The sequence below is a fragment of the Lepidochelys olivacea genome (genome assembly GCF_965140295.1).
Source record: "Lepidochelys olivacea isolate rLepOli2 genome assembly, chromosome: 1".
NCBI lineage: Eukaryota > Metazoa > Chordata > Testudines > Cheloniidae > Lepidochelys > Lepidochelys olivacea.
In genome coordinates, this window is record NC_140411.1 from 220980151 (window position 1) to 221001380 (window position 21230).

The 21230-nt window shown below is 43.2% G+C and overlaps 1 protein-coding gene across 3 annotated transcripts in view; it reads right to left on the reverse strand.

Moving 5' to 3' along the window:
• Positions 1 to 21230, reverse strand: part of CCND2 (cyclin D2) — a 55404-nt gene that overhangs the window by 19930 nt on the left and 14244 nt on the right. Inside the window, exons 4-5 of one of the 3 annotated variants that reach the window (XM_084627533.1) lie at positions 15305 to 15453; positions 2230 to 6928 (exon numbers count right to left, since the gene is read on the reverse strand). In XM_084627533.1, the coding sequence (XP_084483659.1) occupies positions 6890 to 6928; positions 15305 to 15453 (188 nt within the window). In that variant the 3' untranslated portion in view covers positions 2230 to 6889. Of the gene's footprint in view, positions 1 to 2229; positions 6929 to 13995; positions 14113 to 15304; positions 15454 to 21230 lie in introns of those variants that run through there. The other 2 variants (XM_084627534.1, XM_084627535.1) reach the window with 2 other exon arrangements.

The window sequence follows — 21230 nt, forward strand, 5'->3', positions numbered from 1 at the left end:
GAGTCTTTCAACTGACTTCACTGGCCTTTTGCTGCAGCCTTCTATCTACAGAACACCATGGGAAGCAGCAATGCCATCTTAGCCCCTAAAGAATCACAAGAGACACTGTCGTCTAATGCTGAACAAGGACCGTTATCAGAATAAGGAAAACAGTTTTATCCCTAAATCTTTTCGCTCACCTCCTGCCTCACTTACTGTGAGTATGTACACATACTGCACCCACTGCCTCTGGGGACAGGGTTGTTCAGTAAGAACTAGACTGGGATCACCAGATTCATTTTACATAGGCCATCAAACAGTCATCCAGTGGCACAAAAAGATGCTTACTTTTGGTAACTGGTGTTCTTCGAGATGTGTTGCTCATGTCCATTCCATTGTAGGTGTGTGTGCTCACCACATGTGCTGGTGTTGTAAGTTTTTGATGCAGCGGTAACAGTAGGAGACCGGCTCTGGCGCCCTCTGGAGTGGTGCGCATATGTGCTGGTATAAGGGGTGCTGCCAGCTCCCACCTCCCTCAGTTCCTTCTTGCCAGAATGCCAACGGAGGGGAAGAAGGGGGAATCATGGAATGGACGTGAGCAACACCTCTCAAAGAACAACGGCTACAAAAGGTAACCGTCTTTTCTTCTTCGAGTGCTTGCTCATGTCCATTCCATTGTAGGTGACTCCCAAGCAGCACCACCAGCAGCAGGTCTAAGTTCATCGACGTGTCGACTGCAACACAGCTCTTCCAAATACATTGTCATCTCTAGCTTGCTGGGTGATAGTGTAATGCATTGTAAACATGTGTACTGAAGAACATGTCGTGGCCCTGCACATGTCCTGGATAGGGACATGCGCCAGGAAGGCAGCCAAAGATGCCTAAGCTCTAATCGAGTGAGCCTTCATGATCAGTGGAGGCACAGCCTGCCCCAACTCGTAACAAGTACGGATGCAGGTGGTGATCCAATTCGAAATCCTCTGAGATTTGAAAGGCCCTTCAGCCTGTCAGCTGTCGTGATAAAGAGCTGTGTCGATCTGTGGAAGGGCTTTGTGGGCTCCAGGTAGAAAACCAGGGCGCGCCTGACATCTAGAGTGTGCAGCCGCCTCTCCTCATTGGTCATGTGAGACTTTGGACAAAATACCGGGAGGAAGATGTCCTGGTTGGCATGGAAGTGCGACACTACCTTTGGCCAGAAGACCGGACAGGACTTCAGCTGGACCTTGTCCTTGTAGAATACCCTATGCGGGAGCTTCGAAGTGAGGGCTTTAATCTCGGAGACATGTCTCGCCAAGGTAATAGCTACACGGAATACAACCTTCCACGACAAGTGGGAAAGGGAACAAGAAACCATAGGCTCAACGGGTGGACCCGTGAAGCCTGGAGAGGACCAGGTTGAGGTCCCATTGGGGATCCAGGTCCCAGACCGGAGGAAAGAGTCTTTCAAGGCCTTTCAGGAACCAGCTTGACATCTTGTGTGAGAACAATCAAGCTCCTCCTGCCTGTTGACATAGAACATGGAAGCCGTGTTGTCCATTAACACCTGCACCACGCGACTGGACAATTGGGGAAGGAAGACACTGCAAGCCAGACAGATGGCTCTCAGCATATCTCGGTACACTGCAGACTCAGGGGTTATGGTCTCGAAAGGAGCTCATTACAGATAAACCCCTGAGTCTGCAGTGTACTGAGATACAGTCCCCAAACGAGGTTGGACACATCCGAAATGGAATGGACATGAGCAAGACCTCAAAGAACTTTCAGTCACTACTGAACCAGCGTGAATCTCTATTGGCAGCTTAGGACCCAATTCTGCCATGTCCTGAGCACCTTCTGGGAGGTGCCTACCTCCGTTAGGGCCCACTGACTTCAAATTGAGGGGTGTCAGTACTTTTCAGGACTTAGCTCTTGATGAAAGTATCTTCAGTTTGTTTCCAACCTCTCTGTGCCATTTGTCCCCTGGAACTTTTTTATTTTAATTTTCTTATGTCCTTTCACTTCCTGGGGTAGGAGTAGAAATACCAAAAGAAAGCCTGTCCCAGCAAGATTTCTGGCCTGGTTTTTTTTTAACCAAAGATAAGGTTTAGAGAAAAATCTGAACTTACGGAAACTGATCTGAACCTCAGAGCCTTTTAGGTTTGCCCATCAAATAGTCAGAGAGTAAATACATCTGGGAATATGAATGAGGCATAATGGAAGTAGATAACATGCTATGGAACATTGTCTAAAAAACAATCCAGAAACTGTAGGTCTATTGATGCAACAAAGTCTAATTTTATTTATGCTCATCCGTGTACACTGAAAGCCTATTAAACACCATCCTCACTAGGCAACGGTCTTCATCAAGAAACCATCACAAAATATCCCCAAATGCTTTGAATACAATTTTGTTCCACTTAACCTCTTCTAAGCAAATACTTTTGGTCTGACTATGAGAGATCACTTAAGAGAGGTGTCACTATATTTTGGAAATCTAACACAAAACAATTTGTCTAGTGTTTAGAGCAGGTTTAGACAATCTGGTGATAAAAATGCTTGCAGCCAATCTACGTTAGCACTGAATGAACAATGTTATTTTTGAACTTCTTGCAAATCAAACATCTGCAAGCAAACCACAATTTTTGCCCTGTACAATAACTAGCTGAAGAACAACCTTAGAGTGGGGTTTTTTTAATTTGTTTTTTTTTTAAATTAAATTATCTGAAAGACACCACTGAGCTATAACTACACACCCCTTTGTTTATACCATTACTTCACAGTTGCTGCTGAAGCTCAAAAGCTTAAATCCAGAGTTGGGATGCTTTGCTGAGTGATAAAATTCAGCAATCTGAAAACACTGAAAAATTCACAGGACATCTCTGTGCAAAACAAAGGTGGGTTTTTCCTAAATGTTTGCTGGTACTTGAAGAAGAGAGCTGTTAGCCTACCTTATGACTATTCAAATGTCTCTGGTTCTCTTAAACAACATTCCTGAAAAGGAGCTCTTTTAAAAAATTAAAGAAAGAAAAAAACAGCAGGAAAACAGGAGAGGTGCTTCTTTCAAGAAAGAGGCGATATGTAACAAATGTAAGGGGGTGCAGTAGGTGATTGCTGTAACAGTGCTGGTCTCCTGTTATTTACACTTTGCTTTGAGAGCACAGGAATGCAACTACTCATGCATTTAGGAATAAGGATTTGCATAAATTCCAGCACAGAATGTGTGATCCACACTGCTAAGGACAAAAGATGACTGGATTCCCACTTGGTCCACATTTGGGTCCCAATTCCTAAAAGCCCTTAAGCACATGATTAACTTTATGGAACTTTGGCATGTGCTACCAGCATAGGGATGCTTTCCTGAACTGGGGACTTGATTTGCAGTACACGGGTCCCTAACTCTGAGACACTACTGTCTATACAAACCAAGGGCTTGAAAAGTGACAATGTGAAAATGCCATCCTGTGTTTCATGTTGTTGGTGTCTTTTTGATTCCAGATCAAATTGATTCAGTTTACTAACAGAAAGATGCTTTTTTTGGTTGCTCTCACTGGTGATGAATTATTGCTACAAAGTTTGCTTGTATACCCCAGTTTACCCATCTCTATACAGGGGAAATAATATTTTGCGCTCCCACAGCGGTGTTGTGTAGGTAAATTAATTTAAGGGACATCATCATACTTAAATAAGTAAAATCACACTTCTGCCAGAATTTGTTTACTTACTGTGTTACCAGGACTGCCTAAAATGACTGTAACTGAAAGGGATTAGGGAAAACAAGTCTTTTCCTCCTCTAATTTTTTAGTTTTATTAGTTCATTTGAGAACACTTTGTTTATATTCAGTTCCACTGTTTCCCCAGAATAGGCGGTTTCTCCTGTTGTTCGGAGGGGAGGAGGGGTGTCTTTCAAAAAAATTGGCAGCGGGAATTCAGGGGCATATATCACACCTCAAATTAACTCATTTTTTAAGCTGAATTGAGATTTCAAGTTGACAGTGGTCCTTTAATGGTAGAAAAATACTTGGAGATCTTCAGATGACAGAAGTGCATATTAAATAACAAACAAGAAGAATATCAATAATAATATCAGAGTTTATAAAAATTGGGATTCCTAGAAAACCTACAATATTTGTGTTGCATCAGACAAAGTTAAACTAGGGCTATGTGGGTATATGAGAAGGAATCTTTGCTAGCCATTATCAGTGTCTTCTATCAGCTTGAACAGGTCACACATCTGCAGTGGTGCAGGTCGGGGCAAGCCTCCAACCAGATGATCACAGTCTATCACCAGTCCATGAGATCTGACAGCTATGTTTGTGATGGAGAGCTCATTACTTGGAGGCCTTACTTCCTCTGCAAGCTGGCTCGCTTTCACAGCACTGCACCCTTCTCTGTATTTATGAATGGATTTGACGGAACTCCACTATTAGCCTACAGTGTAACTGCATCACCCCATTGTTACTACACACGCACAGCACTCACTGGAGAACAAAAAGCTGAATGAGCTAGAGCAGCTGCCAACTCAGGCAAAGACAACTTAGGAAACTATCTCATTCTTCCTTTCTTTTGAGGCTATTTTGTCTGTTGTTTCCTTGCATACAAAATGCAGCCTGCAACAAATAAGGCAGGATAGGACACAGCAAGCCCTGTTACATGGTTCCAAAACCACAGGCCCTAAACCCTACAAAAGAGGGAATAAATGACGTATGTGCCTTAGGAACAGTGCTCAAATGCTATCTATTCTCGATAGACTGCCAATGGATATTCTATCATTTTATAATGTAGTTCAACAAAAACTTAATTCTAGAATGTGGCAACTCTGAACTTCAGTTAGATCTAGAGATTTGAAAGGATCTGTGTGAAAGTATTATCAGAATTATTTCTTTGTCTGAAAAGTAATATACATAGCAGATTTAACGTAGGATGTTTGAGGAAGGGCAAGAAGAGAGTGTTTATGATATTTGTGGCAGCAGTTGTCATTTACTATGGGCCAGATTTTCAAAACAGATCAAAGCCACATTTTGAAGGGCTCAGAACCCACCAGTCAGACCAGAGTTTCAGAAGTGCTCAGCTTCCAGCAACTCCCATGGTGACACTTCATAGACAGATTTTCAAAAGTCCTCAGCACCCACCCTCCACCAAACAGGCTGATCGCTCCTGAAAATCTGTCCACTTATTCTTGTGCCTAACCTCCCCAATTTTGAGTGCTGAGCTCTATGGAAAATTTGTCCCTATATATTTGTACAGAGGCAACCACAATGGGGCCACTATCTGGTTGCCCCATAGGTGGTACTGAGGCACAGAGAGAGTAAGGGTGGGATCCACAAAGGTACCTAGGCACCTAAATCTGAGGTTTAGGTGTCCAAGTCCCAGTTTTGGCTACACTGCTATCCACAAAACTCCCACCAAACTCTGTAGTCACCTAAACTCACTGGGTGACTACATTTCGGGGTAAATCTCCCTCAGCACTTATGTTTCAGCTTCTGGGCATGTACGCTGCTGATGCCTTCTGGGAGTCCAGATGCCCATCTCCCCACCTAAGCCCCAGAGTGATTCACAAAACAGGGAAAGATAGGTGTTTGTCTGACTACATCACATGTGGAGCCTGATCCTGTACGCATTCTCAGAGGCTGCATACCAGATCAGGTCAAAAATCTGGCCAGAAGAGGAGATGCTCACCTTATAATGTTTAGCTCACATTCAATTCCCCCCCTCACTACCAGAGGGGGAGCAAAAAGGATTTGTACTGGGGTGTTCCATCTCTCAGGAAAGTGCTCTAACCACTGAACTATGGGATATTCTGATGTGAGGCTCCCTCAATCTCTTCTGTTGAAGCTTTTCAATTGGACATAAATAAAGAGTTATTAAAACAGGGGGACTGGATCCACGGTCTCTCACGAGGGTGCCCTAACCACTGGACCACAGAGTCATTCTCTCATGCGCTCTCTCTCTCTCGCCTAATGGCTATTTAATATTTATCCACTGTGGAAAAATCAATGGGCAAGAAAGGGAGAATGATTCTGAAATCTAGTGGTTAGTGCACCCAACTGGGAGGTGAGAGACCCTGGGTCCAGTCGCCCTCCTCCCACCACTCTTATGTTACTTAGCCACAATAGAACAGCTTCAACAGGAGAGACTGAAAAAAACTCCATACCAGAGTATCCCATAGCTCAGTGGTCGGAGCACTCGCCTGAGAAATGGCAGACTTCTGTTCAAATACTTTCTCCTGCTCTAGCAGAGAGAGGAGAATTGAACCTGGGTCTCCCACATCCCAGTGGAGTGCTCTAACTGTCGGGCTAAAAGTTGTAAGATGGGCACTACCTTCTCTAGCAGCCATTTTGTGTGGAGCAAGGCAGTCACCTAACTCATTCCAACAAGAAACACAGTTTACGTGCTTAAGCCACCTGACTCCAGGACAGGGGGTGCCATTCTAGTATTGCTAAGCAGAGCTAGGCACCTCCATGCAGCCCAGACTTAGGCCCTATATCCAAGGGGGTGGGCTTGACAACCCCCCCTCTTTTGGTTGGCGTCTCCCGTTGGCTAGTTTAGGTGACTCCCCACGTAGCATACTAGCTTTTGTAGATCTCTCCCCATTATTTGTACTAGACGCTGAGGTGCTTAACGCGGTTTTGTGGATCACAGTGTTTTTCCTGTGATCTTCTAGACTCTCTGATGTTCAGCATTGCAACACCTAAGTCCCTTCATAGATCCCACCCTAAGCAACTTGCCCAACATCACATAGAAAGTTTGTGGCAGAATACAGAAATGAACTCAGGAATCCCAAGTATAGCACCCTAACCATTGGGCCATCCTTTCTCACAGTTCATAACTGTTCACAATAAGGTTTCTTGCCCCTTCCTCTGATGCATCTGGTACTGCTGGAGACAGGAAGCTGCAGTAGGTGGAATGTTGGTCTGGTCCAGTATGAAAATTCCTATCTTTTCACAGGTTTCAGAGTAGCAGCCGTGTTAGTCTGTATTCGCAAAAAGAAAAGGAGTACTAGTAGCACCTTAGAGACTAACCATTCCTTTTCTTTTATCTTTTCACAGGGTTGCCAGGTGTCTGGTTTTTGACTAGAAAGTCTGGTTTGAAGGGGACTTGTACAGTCTCTGGTCAGAAGTACTGACCAGACACCAAAAGTCCAGTTACCACAATTTTCCAAGGCCGTAACTAAGGCAGGGAGAGAGGGGCAGCAAAGAGCTACTGCGGGAGAGGGATGCAAAAATGGGGTGGCTCAGGATCGGGCCCAGCAGTGTCAGTCCAGCCCAGTAAGATCGGGCCTGATGGGATCAGCTGGAGCCCAGGGCAGAGCAATACCTGCCAGGCAGGAGCAGGGAATGCAGGGACGGGCCGGCCTGCCCCTAGGCTGGCGGCACATTTGGTTCCACTTTGCCCTCACCTCCGAGTGGGGCTGGCTCGGCAGCTGCCTTGGGCCTGGAGGAACTGCTGCCAGGGTAAGAGAGCAGGGCCTGGCCCCTTGCCAACAGCTGGGTGGGGGAAGGATCCCTGAGGGGAGCTGAGTGGCCCAAGCAATTCTGACCATAATTGTAGTGCAGGGCTCACCGGACGGGGCGGGGAGGGCAGGGCACGGCCCTCCCACTTATTACCTGCCTTAAGGGCGAGCGGCTGAGGGGGAGGGAGAAAGCACCAGGTCACCAACCTGCACCAGCCCCTGCTCAGCTGGGGCCACCTTCTACCTGCATCTCGTGGGCAGTCAGGCAGGCTCCACATCAGGCTTGCAGCTCCCAGCCCCGGCCCAGCGGGTGGCAGGTGAGTAGTCCCCTTACGGGCAGAGGGAGCCCAGCTCGGGGACGGAGAGGGTGGGGAAGAGGATTGAGTGACGGGAGAGAGGGGAGAGCAGCAAGCGACGGGGGAGAAGGGAGAGAGAGGAGTGAGTGGGGGTCGGGTCTTGGGGGGATGAGGCAGAGCAGGGGGTGGAGCTTCAGGGGAAGAGGAGGAACAGAGGATGAGGAGAAGTTCAATACTCCTGCTGTAGTGTCTGGTTTTGAGACGTTGGAAAGTTGGCAATGCTATCTTTTCAAGTTGTTTATTCTTCCATTGCAGTGATCAATTGAGGGATGGAGAGAGCACTCCATGAACATCATGTGGATAGAGGTGGGGGGTTTTAAACTTTTCCCCAACCAGTTACCACTTTCACAAATAACAGAAGAAACATTCCTACTCTGTTGAAGAAAATGATATCACAGTAGAGGCCCACAACCTTATAGTATCACATACAGCTGTGTGAAACCACTCTGTACTAGCTACTATCTTCTATTTGGAAAAAGCACTTAAAATGTACCACACAAAGGTAATTTCACTACCCATAAAACTGTCAGGCTTCTCCACTTCTCATTAGTATAAGGTCCTGATATTTATTTTGGTAGCCAGAAGGAGCAATAAAGCCTAGCTCCCACATAGCTCAATTATTCCCTCATAGAGTGTGAAGGTCACAGTTCCTTCACACTGCATTTTATTTTTTGCCAAATGTTGTATAGCCACTATTTAGCAAATAATCTTTATCAAATGGTACTGGCATAGTATACCACCACTATGTAATGTAACAGCTATTGGGCCAGGTTCTGATCTCACTTATGCCAGTGCAAATCCAGAGTAACTCTCATGAAGTCCATGGAGTTACTCCAGATTTACACCAGACCAGTACACTAGTACCTTGCTCTCTGTTTTAGAAAGAAACACTCACATAGTGAGAGTTTATTTATTGAAGTGAAAGGAGTCTAAACTAAATTCTCTTCATTAATAACATATTTTGGCCTAATTCATAATGAAACATCTATTAAAAATATTAGAGCACTACATACCAAATTTTCCTCTCAGTTATGTTATAGTAAAGACCACTGATTTTGGCATTTGAGTTTATGCAGCTCTGGTACAGTTATTTCCTTGTAAACAGGAAGCATCCTCATATACTTCAGCAGAAGCCTAGGAGAGTTCATTATAGTTAAGGCTACACCAGCCTTTCATTATAACCTTCTATTTTCACATACTCCTAACTCTGGAGCTGAAATTTTTCATGTTTTATCTCAGATGGTGCTTTTTTTTTTTCAAGCTAAAGCAAAATCCCTTTGGCAATTTCTGAGTTATGCAAGGGTTAAAAAATATGCTTTTTTTCCTGTTAAGAAAATAGTAAGATGCTACTTTGCATAACTCAAAAATGGCTGCAGTTTAAAATCTGAAATGTTCAGGGTAGCTAGTCCTCACTGAGAATTAGACAGTCAGTTCTACTAACCATTACATCTATGACGCTAACTGCAGCAGGAAGAGACCCATGCTAACCTTTTCAGAGGGTAACATAACCCAGCAGCTCACTGCCCAGGGGCCATGAATGGGATTAGTGCTAAGTCTGCTGCATGCTCCCTCCATCCCCTCCCTTCAGGTACTCTGCAGGGTTCTGAAGGTTGTTGCTTGTGTTGGCAGGGGGAGAAGTTTTTCATTTGCAGAGCCTGTAACCTCTGCAGGATATTAATTATTATTATTATTATTATTATTATCTATTTAAATTATCATAGTGCTTAGGAGCCATAGTCATGGCTGGGACCCCATTGTGCTAAGTGCTATACAAACATAGAACGGAAAGACCATCTCTGCCCCAAAGAACTTGCAATATAAGAAGGATCTTTTACCATATGATGATGATCCTGGAGCCTAAAAGTCCTCCGTTCTTCCCTCCTCCCCGCCCCTTTTGAAAAACAGGGCAGTTCACATAGAAAAGCTGAAGTTATTGTAACATTACAGTTACAGGTTTAAGTGATCACAAATCAGGAACTGAGAGCAAACTATGGTTGTATGGACAACTTTAACTCTGCCCCACTGCAGGACATTACAGTAGTCTTTACCCTTTACTAATGCAGCTTGATACTAACCCTTAAACAATGCAAAGATAGTACATTTTTTCTACAATAACAGATATGCATTATAGGCTGTGGTGGTAGAATCACCTACTAAAGTTGCTTAACGCTTCCCATTACAAAACTCTGTTTTCAGTTGCTTATAACTTTGCCAGACATTAATCGTTTGGGCTTAAATTGACATACTGGGTGTATGGAAAATTTCAGCCAAAACAGTTCAGCCACTTCTGAGAATGACGGTAGGGAAAAATACACTGTTTTGCTCATGTTCTAAAACTCTAGGGACCTTTTCTTTGAAAAGCTTTAGCAACCACATGCTTTGGAATAGGGACTGGCAATTTGGTAAGAGGATGGCCTCTCTGTCAGGAGTGTGCCCACCCAAATTAGGCCAATTTATAACTCTTTGTAAAAAAATCACCATTTGCACATGCTCAGTAGAGACTTCTTAGATTTTTAGCAGCTGAATTCCCCCAAAGAGTCCATCCACACTGAGCATGCTCCAGCCAGGGGCTGAACAGGACCTTACTTACAGCTGCAACTCTGGGCTGCTGCAACTGTGCCGGGTTCAGGTCCCATCATCTAAAGTGAAAGCAGTGAGCCTGTCTCTCCTATGCCCTTACTGAGGCCCCTGCTGGGTCCAGGCAGTGCACAGAAGGAAGTTGCCAGATTCAAATGCAGTGTGGGTGGGAGAAAGGGTACAGTGGGAAATGGAGCCAGGGAAGGTGTAGAGGCTGGGACTGGTAATTAAAGTCTGTATTTTAATGTATATGCATAAGGGACGCAAATTAAGGTTGCATAGGCAACCTTAATTTTGAGTGCTTGACTCTGAAACCTTAATAATATTTTTTTATTTTTAACTCTCTCTTCCCCACCCATGGATTCTCATTCCACTCCCATTCTCCTCACCTGCCCAGGTCCAGTCTCCGCTCTTGAGAGGTTGTCGTCCCAGTCCCAGTCTCACTCCTCCAGATTCTCAGTCCCAGTCTGTCCCCCACCCCCAGTCTCCCATCCCAACCATTCCCAGTTCCTCCCACCAATCTCCCAGCTCCTTGTTCCCAGTCTCCTTGCTCACCAGTCCCTGTTTCTTGCTGGCTCCTCATCCTCTCTCCCTCACTCTGACCTCCAGTTACCTCCCTCTTGTCCAATCTTGTTGTCCACCCCCAGCATCTTGCCCCAGTCTCCCCCTGTTCCCAGTCCCAATTTCCCACCTGGCTCCTAGTCCTAGTCTCCTTGCCCAGCCATCCTCAGTTTTCTCCTACCCCAACTCCCAGTTCCCAGTTTCTCTCACCTCCACTGCTAGCCTTCAGTCCCAATCTCCCCGCCAGGCTCCTTGTCCCAATAAACTCCTCTACCCTCCGCAAATCTGGTTATTGTCCTCTCTGCGTTTGAATCAGGCAGCTTCTTCAGCAACGCTGCCTGGGCCCAGAATGGGGGTGGGGGTAGTCAATGAGAGCACAGGAGAGACAGCTCCCTGCTGTCAGTTCAGGTGCCAGGACTTGGACCCATCCTGCCCTGCAGCAGTCCAGAGCATGGAAAATTACAGCCTAAATAGTTAAAGTTTGGCAATTTTACAAGCAACTAAAAATAGGGTCTTATAACAGGAAATGTCAGGCAACTTTAATAATAGGTGGCACTACTGTAGGGAACCACATGCATTAAAACATACATTGACAATGTCAACTGAAAAAGATGCATAGAACCTCCCTAAGCCACCAGAGTAAGCCAAACCTTCCCCTCCCTCTCAGGCTTGGTCTTGGGTATACCCTGCAACATGCCCTGAAAATCAATTAATTTGGGCTCTGTGCGAATAAGGGGAAAGGAAACTCCACAGAAAAGGACACTTCACTGTGCCCTTTCTCCAGCCAGCAAAAAGGCACATGGGGAGATTCAGCCTCTAAGGCAGCCAGAATCCCAAGGCAAGCAGGGATTTCTAGGTGAAATGCCAATACTTTGAATTACATCTGGAAATAAATAAAAATGATACAACAATGTAGCCTGCACTAGTGGGGTTTCTGATTGTTTTTCAAGGGTAGAGTGAACCGCAATAACCAGTCTGGAGGTGACTAGGAATAGATTACTGTAGCAAGGGCTACATCAGAAAGGAATGGTCACTATCTCTTTGCTTGCAACAGTGAAAAACATGCTCTTTCCTCATATCTAGGAATCCAGGAGCAGCTAAAGGTTCTGCAGCACCCCTACAACTGCAAACCTTGTTAACCCCTATAGGGTGAGTACTGCCCCTCCATCCAGGGAATAGATATCCCCTCTATACAATCCTACAAACATTTCTCCCATTCTACTAGTGTCATTTCTGTCCTATCCAGAATGAGCTTTAGCCAACTAGCAATCTTCCAAGCCACAATCTTGGCTAGACGCTAGGTCTGCAATGTCTGGGACAGATGAAAAGGAGACACAGAGCTGAATATTGTCAGCATACTGATTCCACTGCAACCCAAACCTCCCATCCATGCTAAACAAGAGGAATGATGGAAAAGATCTCCATGGCATCCTGCGCAAGAGAAACCTTACAGCAGATGAGCAACTGCCCAACACAGGACTCATTGAGAAAGAAGAACAGAGCCACTCAAAAACAAACCCATCTAACGTTACCAGGGCCCGCAGACACATCAGCAATATATCCGGGGCTCTTTCCCTCCTTTGACGAACACTCATTACTATGGAAACAATATCCAGAGCCTAGATGGAGTTCAGTGATAACTGAAAATGTAGTCCTGTGACAGCCTAGGCAGCAGCCTGACGCCTCTCTTCCACTAAGTGTCACCAGGGAAAAAGCTCTGAACGCTGATGAAGACTCCAGTTCTAAGATATAGGGCTTGGTGGCTGCACTTGTTTCTGTTCCCAGAGAAAATACTTCAAAAATACGATGGGGGAATTTTTAAAGGCACAAAGAACAGTGAAGTGCTCAAACTTCCACTGAATGTCAATGGGAGCCAGTGCCTTCTTTAGAAAAGTTCCCCCTAACCTTTTAAAACGATTCCTTCTCCATGGAAAGGATAAGCAAAGACATGACAGGAAATGTAAACAGACAGGACCTAATCCCAATCCTAAAAAATGCTCACTGCATACAACTACAAATAAAGTTGGGAGAAGTAGAAAAGTATTACTGTAATCCTTTTAAAGAGCACAGGAACTGCAATAGCGAATCAGATCCATGGTCCAATATCCTGTCTCTAACATTACCAGATGCTTCGAGGGAAGCTACAAAAAGCCCCACAGTAGGTAGATATGGGATAATGTATCCCCCATGAAGGCCTCATCCTAATCCCTATTAGTTACAGTTTGTGGTAACATGACGTTTTATTTCCCTTCTGATACTATTTTTTTCTAGCACTATTACCAGGGGAGTACACACTTTGCAGCTTATGTAAGACAAACTCTCTGCATATACCAGGGGTTCCTTTTGTTTCTTCATCGCCCCCACAAACTCCCTGTGTGCCACCCTCCCATCCCCCTCTATCTCAGGGACCACCACCCACACCCCATCCCTCCAAAAGCTCTGTGTGCCCCTTCATCCCCCCGTATGCCAAGGGCACTGTGTGCCTCCCACTACCCCTCCACCAAATGATAAGGGTTGTGTGTGTCCCCCATTGCTAAAGGAGCACTATATGATAATTAATTTCCACTTTTACCGGCCCATGCAGCCTAAATAACATACGTGATTTCTCTTACTGCATTATCCTGCTGCATACTGCTATATATCACTCACACAGTCTCTTGCCCTACATGTGTCTATAATAAAGATGTACAAAAAGCAACAAATACTTTGTGTAAAAAAGTATTTCATTTCGTTACTTGACCCAGTAACTGAGTGTGTGAAATTTCCACAACCACAACCACTTTCACCTAAAAAGCATGTGACATTCAAAATGTTGCCTCTTTTCTGTGCAAAGTGGTTTCCAGCTAAAAGAAATTCAAAATGTCACATTAAAAACAATGAGACACGGGGGGAAAAGTAAAAAATTCTGCCAATTTTTTTTGCAAAACTGGACCATTCTTGGAAATCAGAAATGAAATGCAAAGACTTCAATTTGCTGGTGAAAAAACAGCAGGGCTTAAACAACAATGCATCCAAAAATATAATAAATGCACATAATTATTTTGCACATCTTTTGCAAGATAAAAGAAATACAACAATTTATAGTTAATACATGTTAGGATGGCATGCTCTAAACAGATGGGCTTATGGTAGAAGAGCGTCATCTTGTCAGAAGCCAGCACGCATTTTCTTGTAGTTTGAGTGCTCGTGAAACATGCTCAATTAACAATCCTAGAAGTGAAAGTCCCATGTTTATCCACAGACTGGGTGCACCTTGGACAGCAGCAATGAAGCTCCCCCCAGCATAGCTCAGCCAAGAACTTGTGGGACCCACCTCTATGCCCAGGGTAGGTCATTCTCAGTGATCTTTTCACAGTCCTTGAACTCTCTGCTGAGACTGCCAATAAGAGTGTGGGGTTCTGGTTTGGGTGATGTACTCACTAGAAACTGACTTGAGACCACCAAAATCATTTCACATAGACCATCGAACAACTGCCAGATTCCCCTCTGTTATTTCTGAGATTTTCTCATAACCTAAGAAGCATCCTCAATGAATTTATAGTAAATGGAATAAAAAGAGAACTGACTTCTTTATCTGGATATACTGTACACAGTGCATGAAGACTTTAAATCAAGGACCTTTAAAATAGGTGAATCAATGAAAGATGAAAATAACAGATGCACCATCCATGGACAGCAAACACAGACCCACATTTGACCAGTCTTGCATTGGTCCCTGGTATCAGAGATGGAAAACTTCATTCCCGGGGGATCTCAGGGAAACCCAATGCCTTCTGTCTGCTCACATCATCACCCCTCATAAGGATGTAGGGTGCACTCTCCTCTGTGACAGGCCTGCTTTGCTGGCCACTGTTGATGGGAGTCAGGTCCAAGGCCTTCTCCCTACTCCCTCTGGGGTAACTAGTGTTCCAAGAGACACCAGCAGGGACTGCCAGATGCCCCCTTGTTGCACCCACTTCCTCTCTCCAACAAACACACCCCTTGTGCTTTCACAGAAAAGCCAGGTAGAGTGTGACTTAGGATATGTGTACATTGCAGTTAGACACCTGCAGCTGGCCCATGCCAAATGGGATCGGGCTAAGGGACCATTTAATTGCAACGTAGATGTTCGAGCTTGGTCTGCAGCCCGAGGTCTGGGACCCTAACCCCTAACATCACAATTAAACAGCCTCTTAGCTCAAGTCAGCTGGCATGGGCCAGATGAGGGTTTTTAACTGCAGTGTACATATACCCTGAGAGTTTTGGGCTGATTCCAAAGCTTTGTAACGGTGTCTATGAGCTCAGTTCTGCAAGTCCTCTGCCCGTGGAACTCCCATGGGCTAGCAGGATCAAGCAAATTATGTTGATCATATTTTCCACAGCCTTCTCAGCAAAGAAACAACAATGCTTTCAGGACACTTACCACATCTGTGTTTGTGATCTTGGCCAGGAGTTCCGTTAGGCTGTCACCGGACAGTGAACTTTCCCCATCATCAAGCTGAAGGCCACAGATGGCTGCTCCCACGCTTCCAGTTGCTATCATTGATGGTGGATACATGGCGAAGTTAAAATCTGCAGAAACGGACCCAAGAATTATTCCAAGCACAGACCAGCAAAGCTGTAAGACACAGAGACTACCAGCCAGAAATACTGAAGTCCTTTCTGCTCTGACTGAGCAAGAGAAGCTAGATGCAGATAGATGAGGCTTAAAGGTGACCTGCAAAAGAAAAAGAAATTGTGTTTGTGCCCTTTTTCCCTTCCTTGTGATTAGGCTTGGCAGAATTCAATTTTTATTTTTTTATAATTTCAACAGTATTTTAAACACTTCTATTTTTATCTAGTTAAATTTTCAGTTGTGCATAATTATGGGTTTTATTCATTTTTCCCCAATTTCTAGTTATTTAAATTTTCAGTTGCAGGAAATTACTTGGGTGAGGAGGTCAGACAATTATTTAATAACAACAGACATTCAGATTCAAAAAGTTCAAGCTTTATAACCATTAAAACACAAATTGTCAACATCACAGGTCAAATATACAAAATAAATATCCTTAAATCAAAGTTCGCAAGCAGCATTTTTCTTACTATACATATTTGTAAATTTTGATTATTATCAATGGAAATATTTTTCGGGGGGTGAAATCGACATTTGCCAACATTTACCAATAAAAATCTATCTTCCAAACCCACTTATGATGGAAAAAGAAGGCCTAGATGGTTCTTCTTTCCCCCCTTTTTAAAAAAGAGGGAATGAGAGATTTCTGCTTGTTTTTTACATTAACAATTCAGGTCTCATCTACCCTGGATTTCTATGTATAACTGCAGAACTAGTTGGAATATGAAATCAAAAGGAATTGAAACCTAAGCAGTTGAGACAGAAGAGGTTTTCAGTGATGACTATTTGTGCTTGTTTTTACTAACACATAGGGCTGTCAAACGATTAAAAATATTAATTGCGATTAATCGCACTGCTGAACAATAATAAAATACAATTTATTTAAATATTTGTGGATGTTTTCTACATTTTCAAATGTATTGATTTCAATTACAACACAAAATACAAAGTGTACAGTGCTCACTTTGTATTTATTTTTTATTACAAATATCTGCACTGTAAAAAACAAAAGAAATAGTATTTTTCAATTCACCTAACACAAGCACTGTCGTGCAATCTCTTTATCATGAAAGTTGAACTTAATTTTGTAAAATTATGTACAAAAAACAACTGCATTCAAAAATAAAACAAAGTAAAACTTTAGAGCCTACAAGTCGAATCAGTCCTACTTCTTGTTCAGCCCCTCGCTCAGACAAACAAGTTTGTTTACATTTGCAGAAGATAATGCTGCCTGCTTCTTGCTTACAATGTCACCGGAAAGTGAGAACAGGCATTTGCATGGCACTGTTGTAGCTGGCGTCGCAAGGTATTTACGTGCCAGATGCGCTAAAGATTCATATGTTCCTTCATGCTTCAACCACCATTCCAGAGGACATGCTTCCATGCTGATGAGGGGTTCTGCTCAATAACAATCCAAAGCAGTGAGGACCAATGCATGTTCTTTTTCATCATCTGAGTCAGATGCCACCAGCAGAAGGTTGATTTTCTTTTTGGTGGTTTGGTTTCTGTAGTTTCCGCATCAGAGTGTTGTTCTTTTAAGACCTCTGAAAGCATGCTCCACACTTGATCCCTCTCAGATTTTGGAAGGCACTTCAGATTCTTAAACCTTGGGTCGAGTGCTATAGCTACCTTTAGAAATTTCACATTAGTATCTTCTTTGTGTTTTGTCAAATTTGCAGTGAAAGTGTACTTAAAAAGAACAACATGTGCTGGGTCATCATCTGAGACTGCTATAACATGAAATATATGGCAGAATGCGAGTAAAACAGCAGGAGACATACAGTTCTCCCCCAAGGAGTTCAGTCACAAATTTAATTAACACAGTATTTTTTTAACAAGCGTCATCAGTATGGAAGCATGTCCTCTGGAATGATGATTGAAGCATGAAGAGGCATATGAATCTTTACTGCATCTGGCAGGTAAATATCTTGCGACACCAGCTACAACAGTGCCATGCGAATGCTTGTTCTCACTTTCAGGTGACATTGCAATTAAGAAGTAGGCAGCATTATCTCCCATAAATGTAAACAAACTTGTTTCTCTTAGCAATTGGCTGAAGAAGAAGTAGGACTCAGTGGACTTGTAGGCTCTAAAGTTTTACATTGTTTTGTTTTTAAGTGCAGTTATGTAACAAAAAAACTAGATTTGTAAGTTGCACTTTCACAATAAAGAGATTGCATTGCAGTACTTGTATGAGGTGAATTGAAAAATACTATTTCTTTTGTTTATCATTTTTATGGTGTAAATATTTGTAATCAGAAGTAATATAAAGTGAGCACTGATCACTTTGTATTCTGTGTTGTAATTGAAATCGATATATTTGAAAATGTAGAAAAACATCCAAAATATTTAATACATTTCAATTGGTATTCTATTATTTAACAGTGCGATTAATCACGATTAATTTTTTGAGTTAATCGCGTGAGTTAACTGTGATTAATCGACAGCCCTACTAAAACATATTTAACTCAAATATGTGGTAAACTATTTGGAGAAAAGAAGTCTTTGTTAAATTTAATCATATCTCTTACCCCCCTGCCCTTCAGTCTGCCACACCTTTACAATTAAGGAGTGAGAAAGCCCATAATGCATATTTCAGACCTCTAACGAGCCATCTAGCAAAATCAAGGAAGACCGGACTGACATTCCTGATACTTTTAATAAGGAAGCAGGAAAAATTTTTTTTTAAATCTTTTCTAGAATTCTTTATATGTCAGAAAGAAACAAAAGAACACAATCCCAATTTGCTTTGTCCTTTATAAGTTACCTTTCTAAGGCTTTTTCAGCACTGATATAGTGAATGGTATATCCAAATTGCCTTTACAAACTCCTGTTCCCAGTTTATCTTAATTGCAAACCACTGCTCAAACTGAAACTTGGTTTTCAAGACTTTAGTTCAACAGTAACTTAACAAAAAACATCTTTTTGCTGGTTTTTATTCATAGGGATTGGAGGAGAGTTTAAACAAGTGGGTGGGAGGAGAAAAAGTACTGCATGTTTACAATCAACTTTTATTTTATTATTTAGAATGAGTACTCTCAAAACCCAATTAGTACATAGTGTGAAACAGATCCTTGTCAATATATTCAGTTTATTTATAAAAATAGAGACTGGCCCTGCAAACTACCATGGTGGAGATCCAAGCCAAACCTTCAGCTTGTGTAAATGGGTGTTGCCCCATTGACTCAGTGAAGCTATGCTCATTTACACCAGCTGAGGATTCGGCCCTCTGGGTTTGATTCCCTGTATCAGTCCCTCACACACTGAGTTGGCTGTGACTGGAGTAGCTGTGGTGACACCATGCTCTTCTCAGGGAGGAATGCATCATTTGCTCACTAGCAATCCCTTGGGTCAATTAAAGAGGACAGGGTAAGAAGGGACTGGGAATCTGGTCAGAATACTCAGCCAGAAAGATGGTGTCTGTGACACAGCGGGGCCTCAGGAAGGAGGAAGAGAGGTGGTATGACATGGATTCCTCATAGGGCTCTATCTGGAACACAGAGGATCATTGGAGCAGGGGAAGTTGTCATCTGAAGGCCAGCCAGCCATTTCACACAAAATATGTTCTATAAAGCTCACCGCACTTTCCCTCTAGGAGCTCAGTGCACTTTACACTTTACAAACAGTAGAGAACTATGTCTCACAAAATTCCTGTGTGGCAAGTAACTATTGTTTTATCCCATTTTACAGATGGCAAAGCTGCGGCACTGAGAAATAAAATGATTCACCCACAGTTATGCAGTAAGTCAACTGGAGACCAGGAATAGCATCAGGATTCCTGCCTCCAAGTCTTCAGAGCTAGACACAATGATCTTAGGTGTACCAGCATATATCTGAAGTGACTCCACTGAAGCAAATTGAATGATACGAATGAAACTCAGATCAGAGTCTAGCACGCTACTTCCTTATAAGGACTGTAAATGCACGCATTCATAATGGATCAAACCCTGAACGCCTTCCTCAGGGCCGTAACATGCAACTGAACTTCAAGCAGAGCTCCCTATTGTCTTCCACAGGGAGTTCTCCTTAAAAACGGATGGCACAAATGAAGGAACACAAGACTTGCCCACTGATGCTATAGCAGCGCTGTACTATGGGCAGATATGGTATCTTCTAAGAAGAAGTATGTGAAAGAAGGGCTACAGGGCCCCAAAATCCAATTTAAAAACAGAAATGGCTCAAAAAAATCAGGAAAATCGGTGTTTTAAAAATGTGTAAAGATTTATGTGCATGAGTGACTGTCCAGGCCCCACTCCCAGTCTAGGGAGCACATAAATGTTTATAAGATTTAAAAAGTGTTTAAAACCATATTTACACGATAGAATTAGTGCCCAAAGTCTGCTCTCATTTACACGGGTGTAAATCCACAGTACATCCATTGACTTCAATGGATTTATAAAGGTGAAGGCAGACTTTGGCTCAATGGGCCTGATTCTCCTTTCATATGTACTGGTTTTACACTGATCTAGTTCCCTGGGGCTGGCTGATGTAGGCCCACTGACTGAAGTGGGTTTAATCTGGATTTACACTGGTGTAACACAGAAGTCAATGGATCTGATTTACAGCAGCTGAGGATCTAGTCCATTGAGTACACTGGAGATGCTCCTGATTTATCCCAGTGTAAATGAGAGAAGAATCAGGCCCAATCAGGCTCTTAACAAGGATATTAAAATACGATAAAGAACATGGGACAAATTCTGATATTAAGCAGATCAGTGCAAATCCAGTGTAACTCCACTGAAGTCAGTGGGGTTAGCCTAGATTTACATTAGTGTAACTTGGGATAAGAATCTGGCCCTAACTTTTAAATTACCAAATTATGTCATTACTACTTATACAAATAACAGGCGGTTTATGTCTGTAATATAGTGTATCCCTGCCTTCCTCCTTTTTGAGGAAGTGACGGTGCTATAAACAAAGAAATTAAATCCTCTCCCTGAAAATCAAGTCAAATACCATTCGACATCTGACTTGTACACAGAGACGCAGAGATTCAGAGTTCAGAATGAAACTCTGTCCTTCTCTCACCCTCCCTGCAGTGTCAACAGTAGGTATTGCAGGAGCCCTCAAACCTTGGGATATCATACATACTGTGCCCTATGTTTCGGCACAATGAGCTAAGTGAAGGGTGGAATCCCAGTCTTCACTCTGAATTTCCTTGCCTCCTAGGGGTTTACATCGGGCCCGTCACGTTATCTGAATGTAGTTTTTCTCATCGTTTATTTTATATCTATGAGTTATGTACTCCCAGAAACTCTCCTCCTAGGAAGCCGAATAAAGAGCCACAGTGCCCCTGCCAACTAGCACTGCTGTAGGTCTGCTTCCACGTGTGGTCGGTCACATGAGAACATTTCTATGCCCAATAACCTTGTTAGTTCCCTTAATGTCATTCATAATGCAAATGAGACAGCTCGCGAATGGCCAGAGGCCCAGAGTGACTAAAGCTCAGCATCCAGAAAGTCTTACATTGCTTCTAGCTCTACACTAACTTCCCTCCATGACAAGCACCATAAACTTGGCTATCAAAGCTACACATGCCCAGTCTTTGTTGTACAACAGGCAGCGATTTGTATCACTGGCTTCTATTTTTAGCATATTAATTAACTACTGCAACTGGTAAGGCAAGTGTCTCCAGCTGAAGAGTGTGGCGCCATTGTCTGAAGTCATCACCTCATCTCGCGCTATTGAAAATCATGGCAGTGACCTTCCTGCTGATATGAATTTAACCTGACAT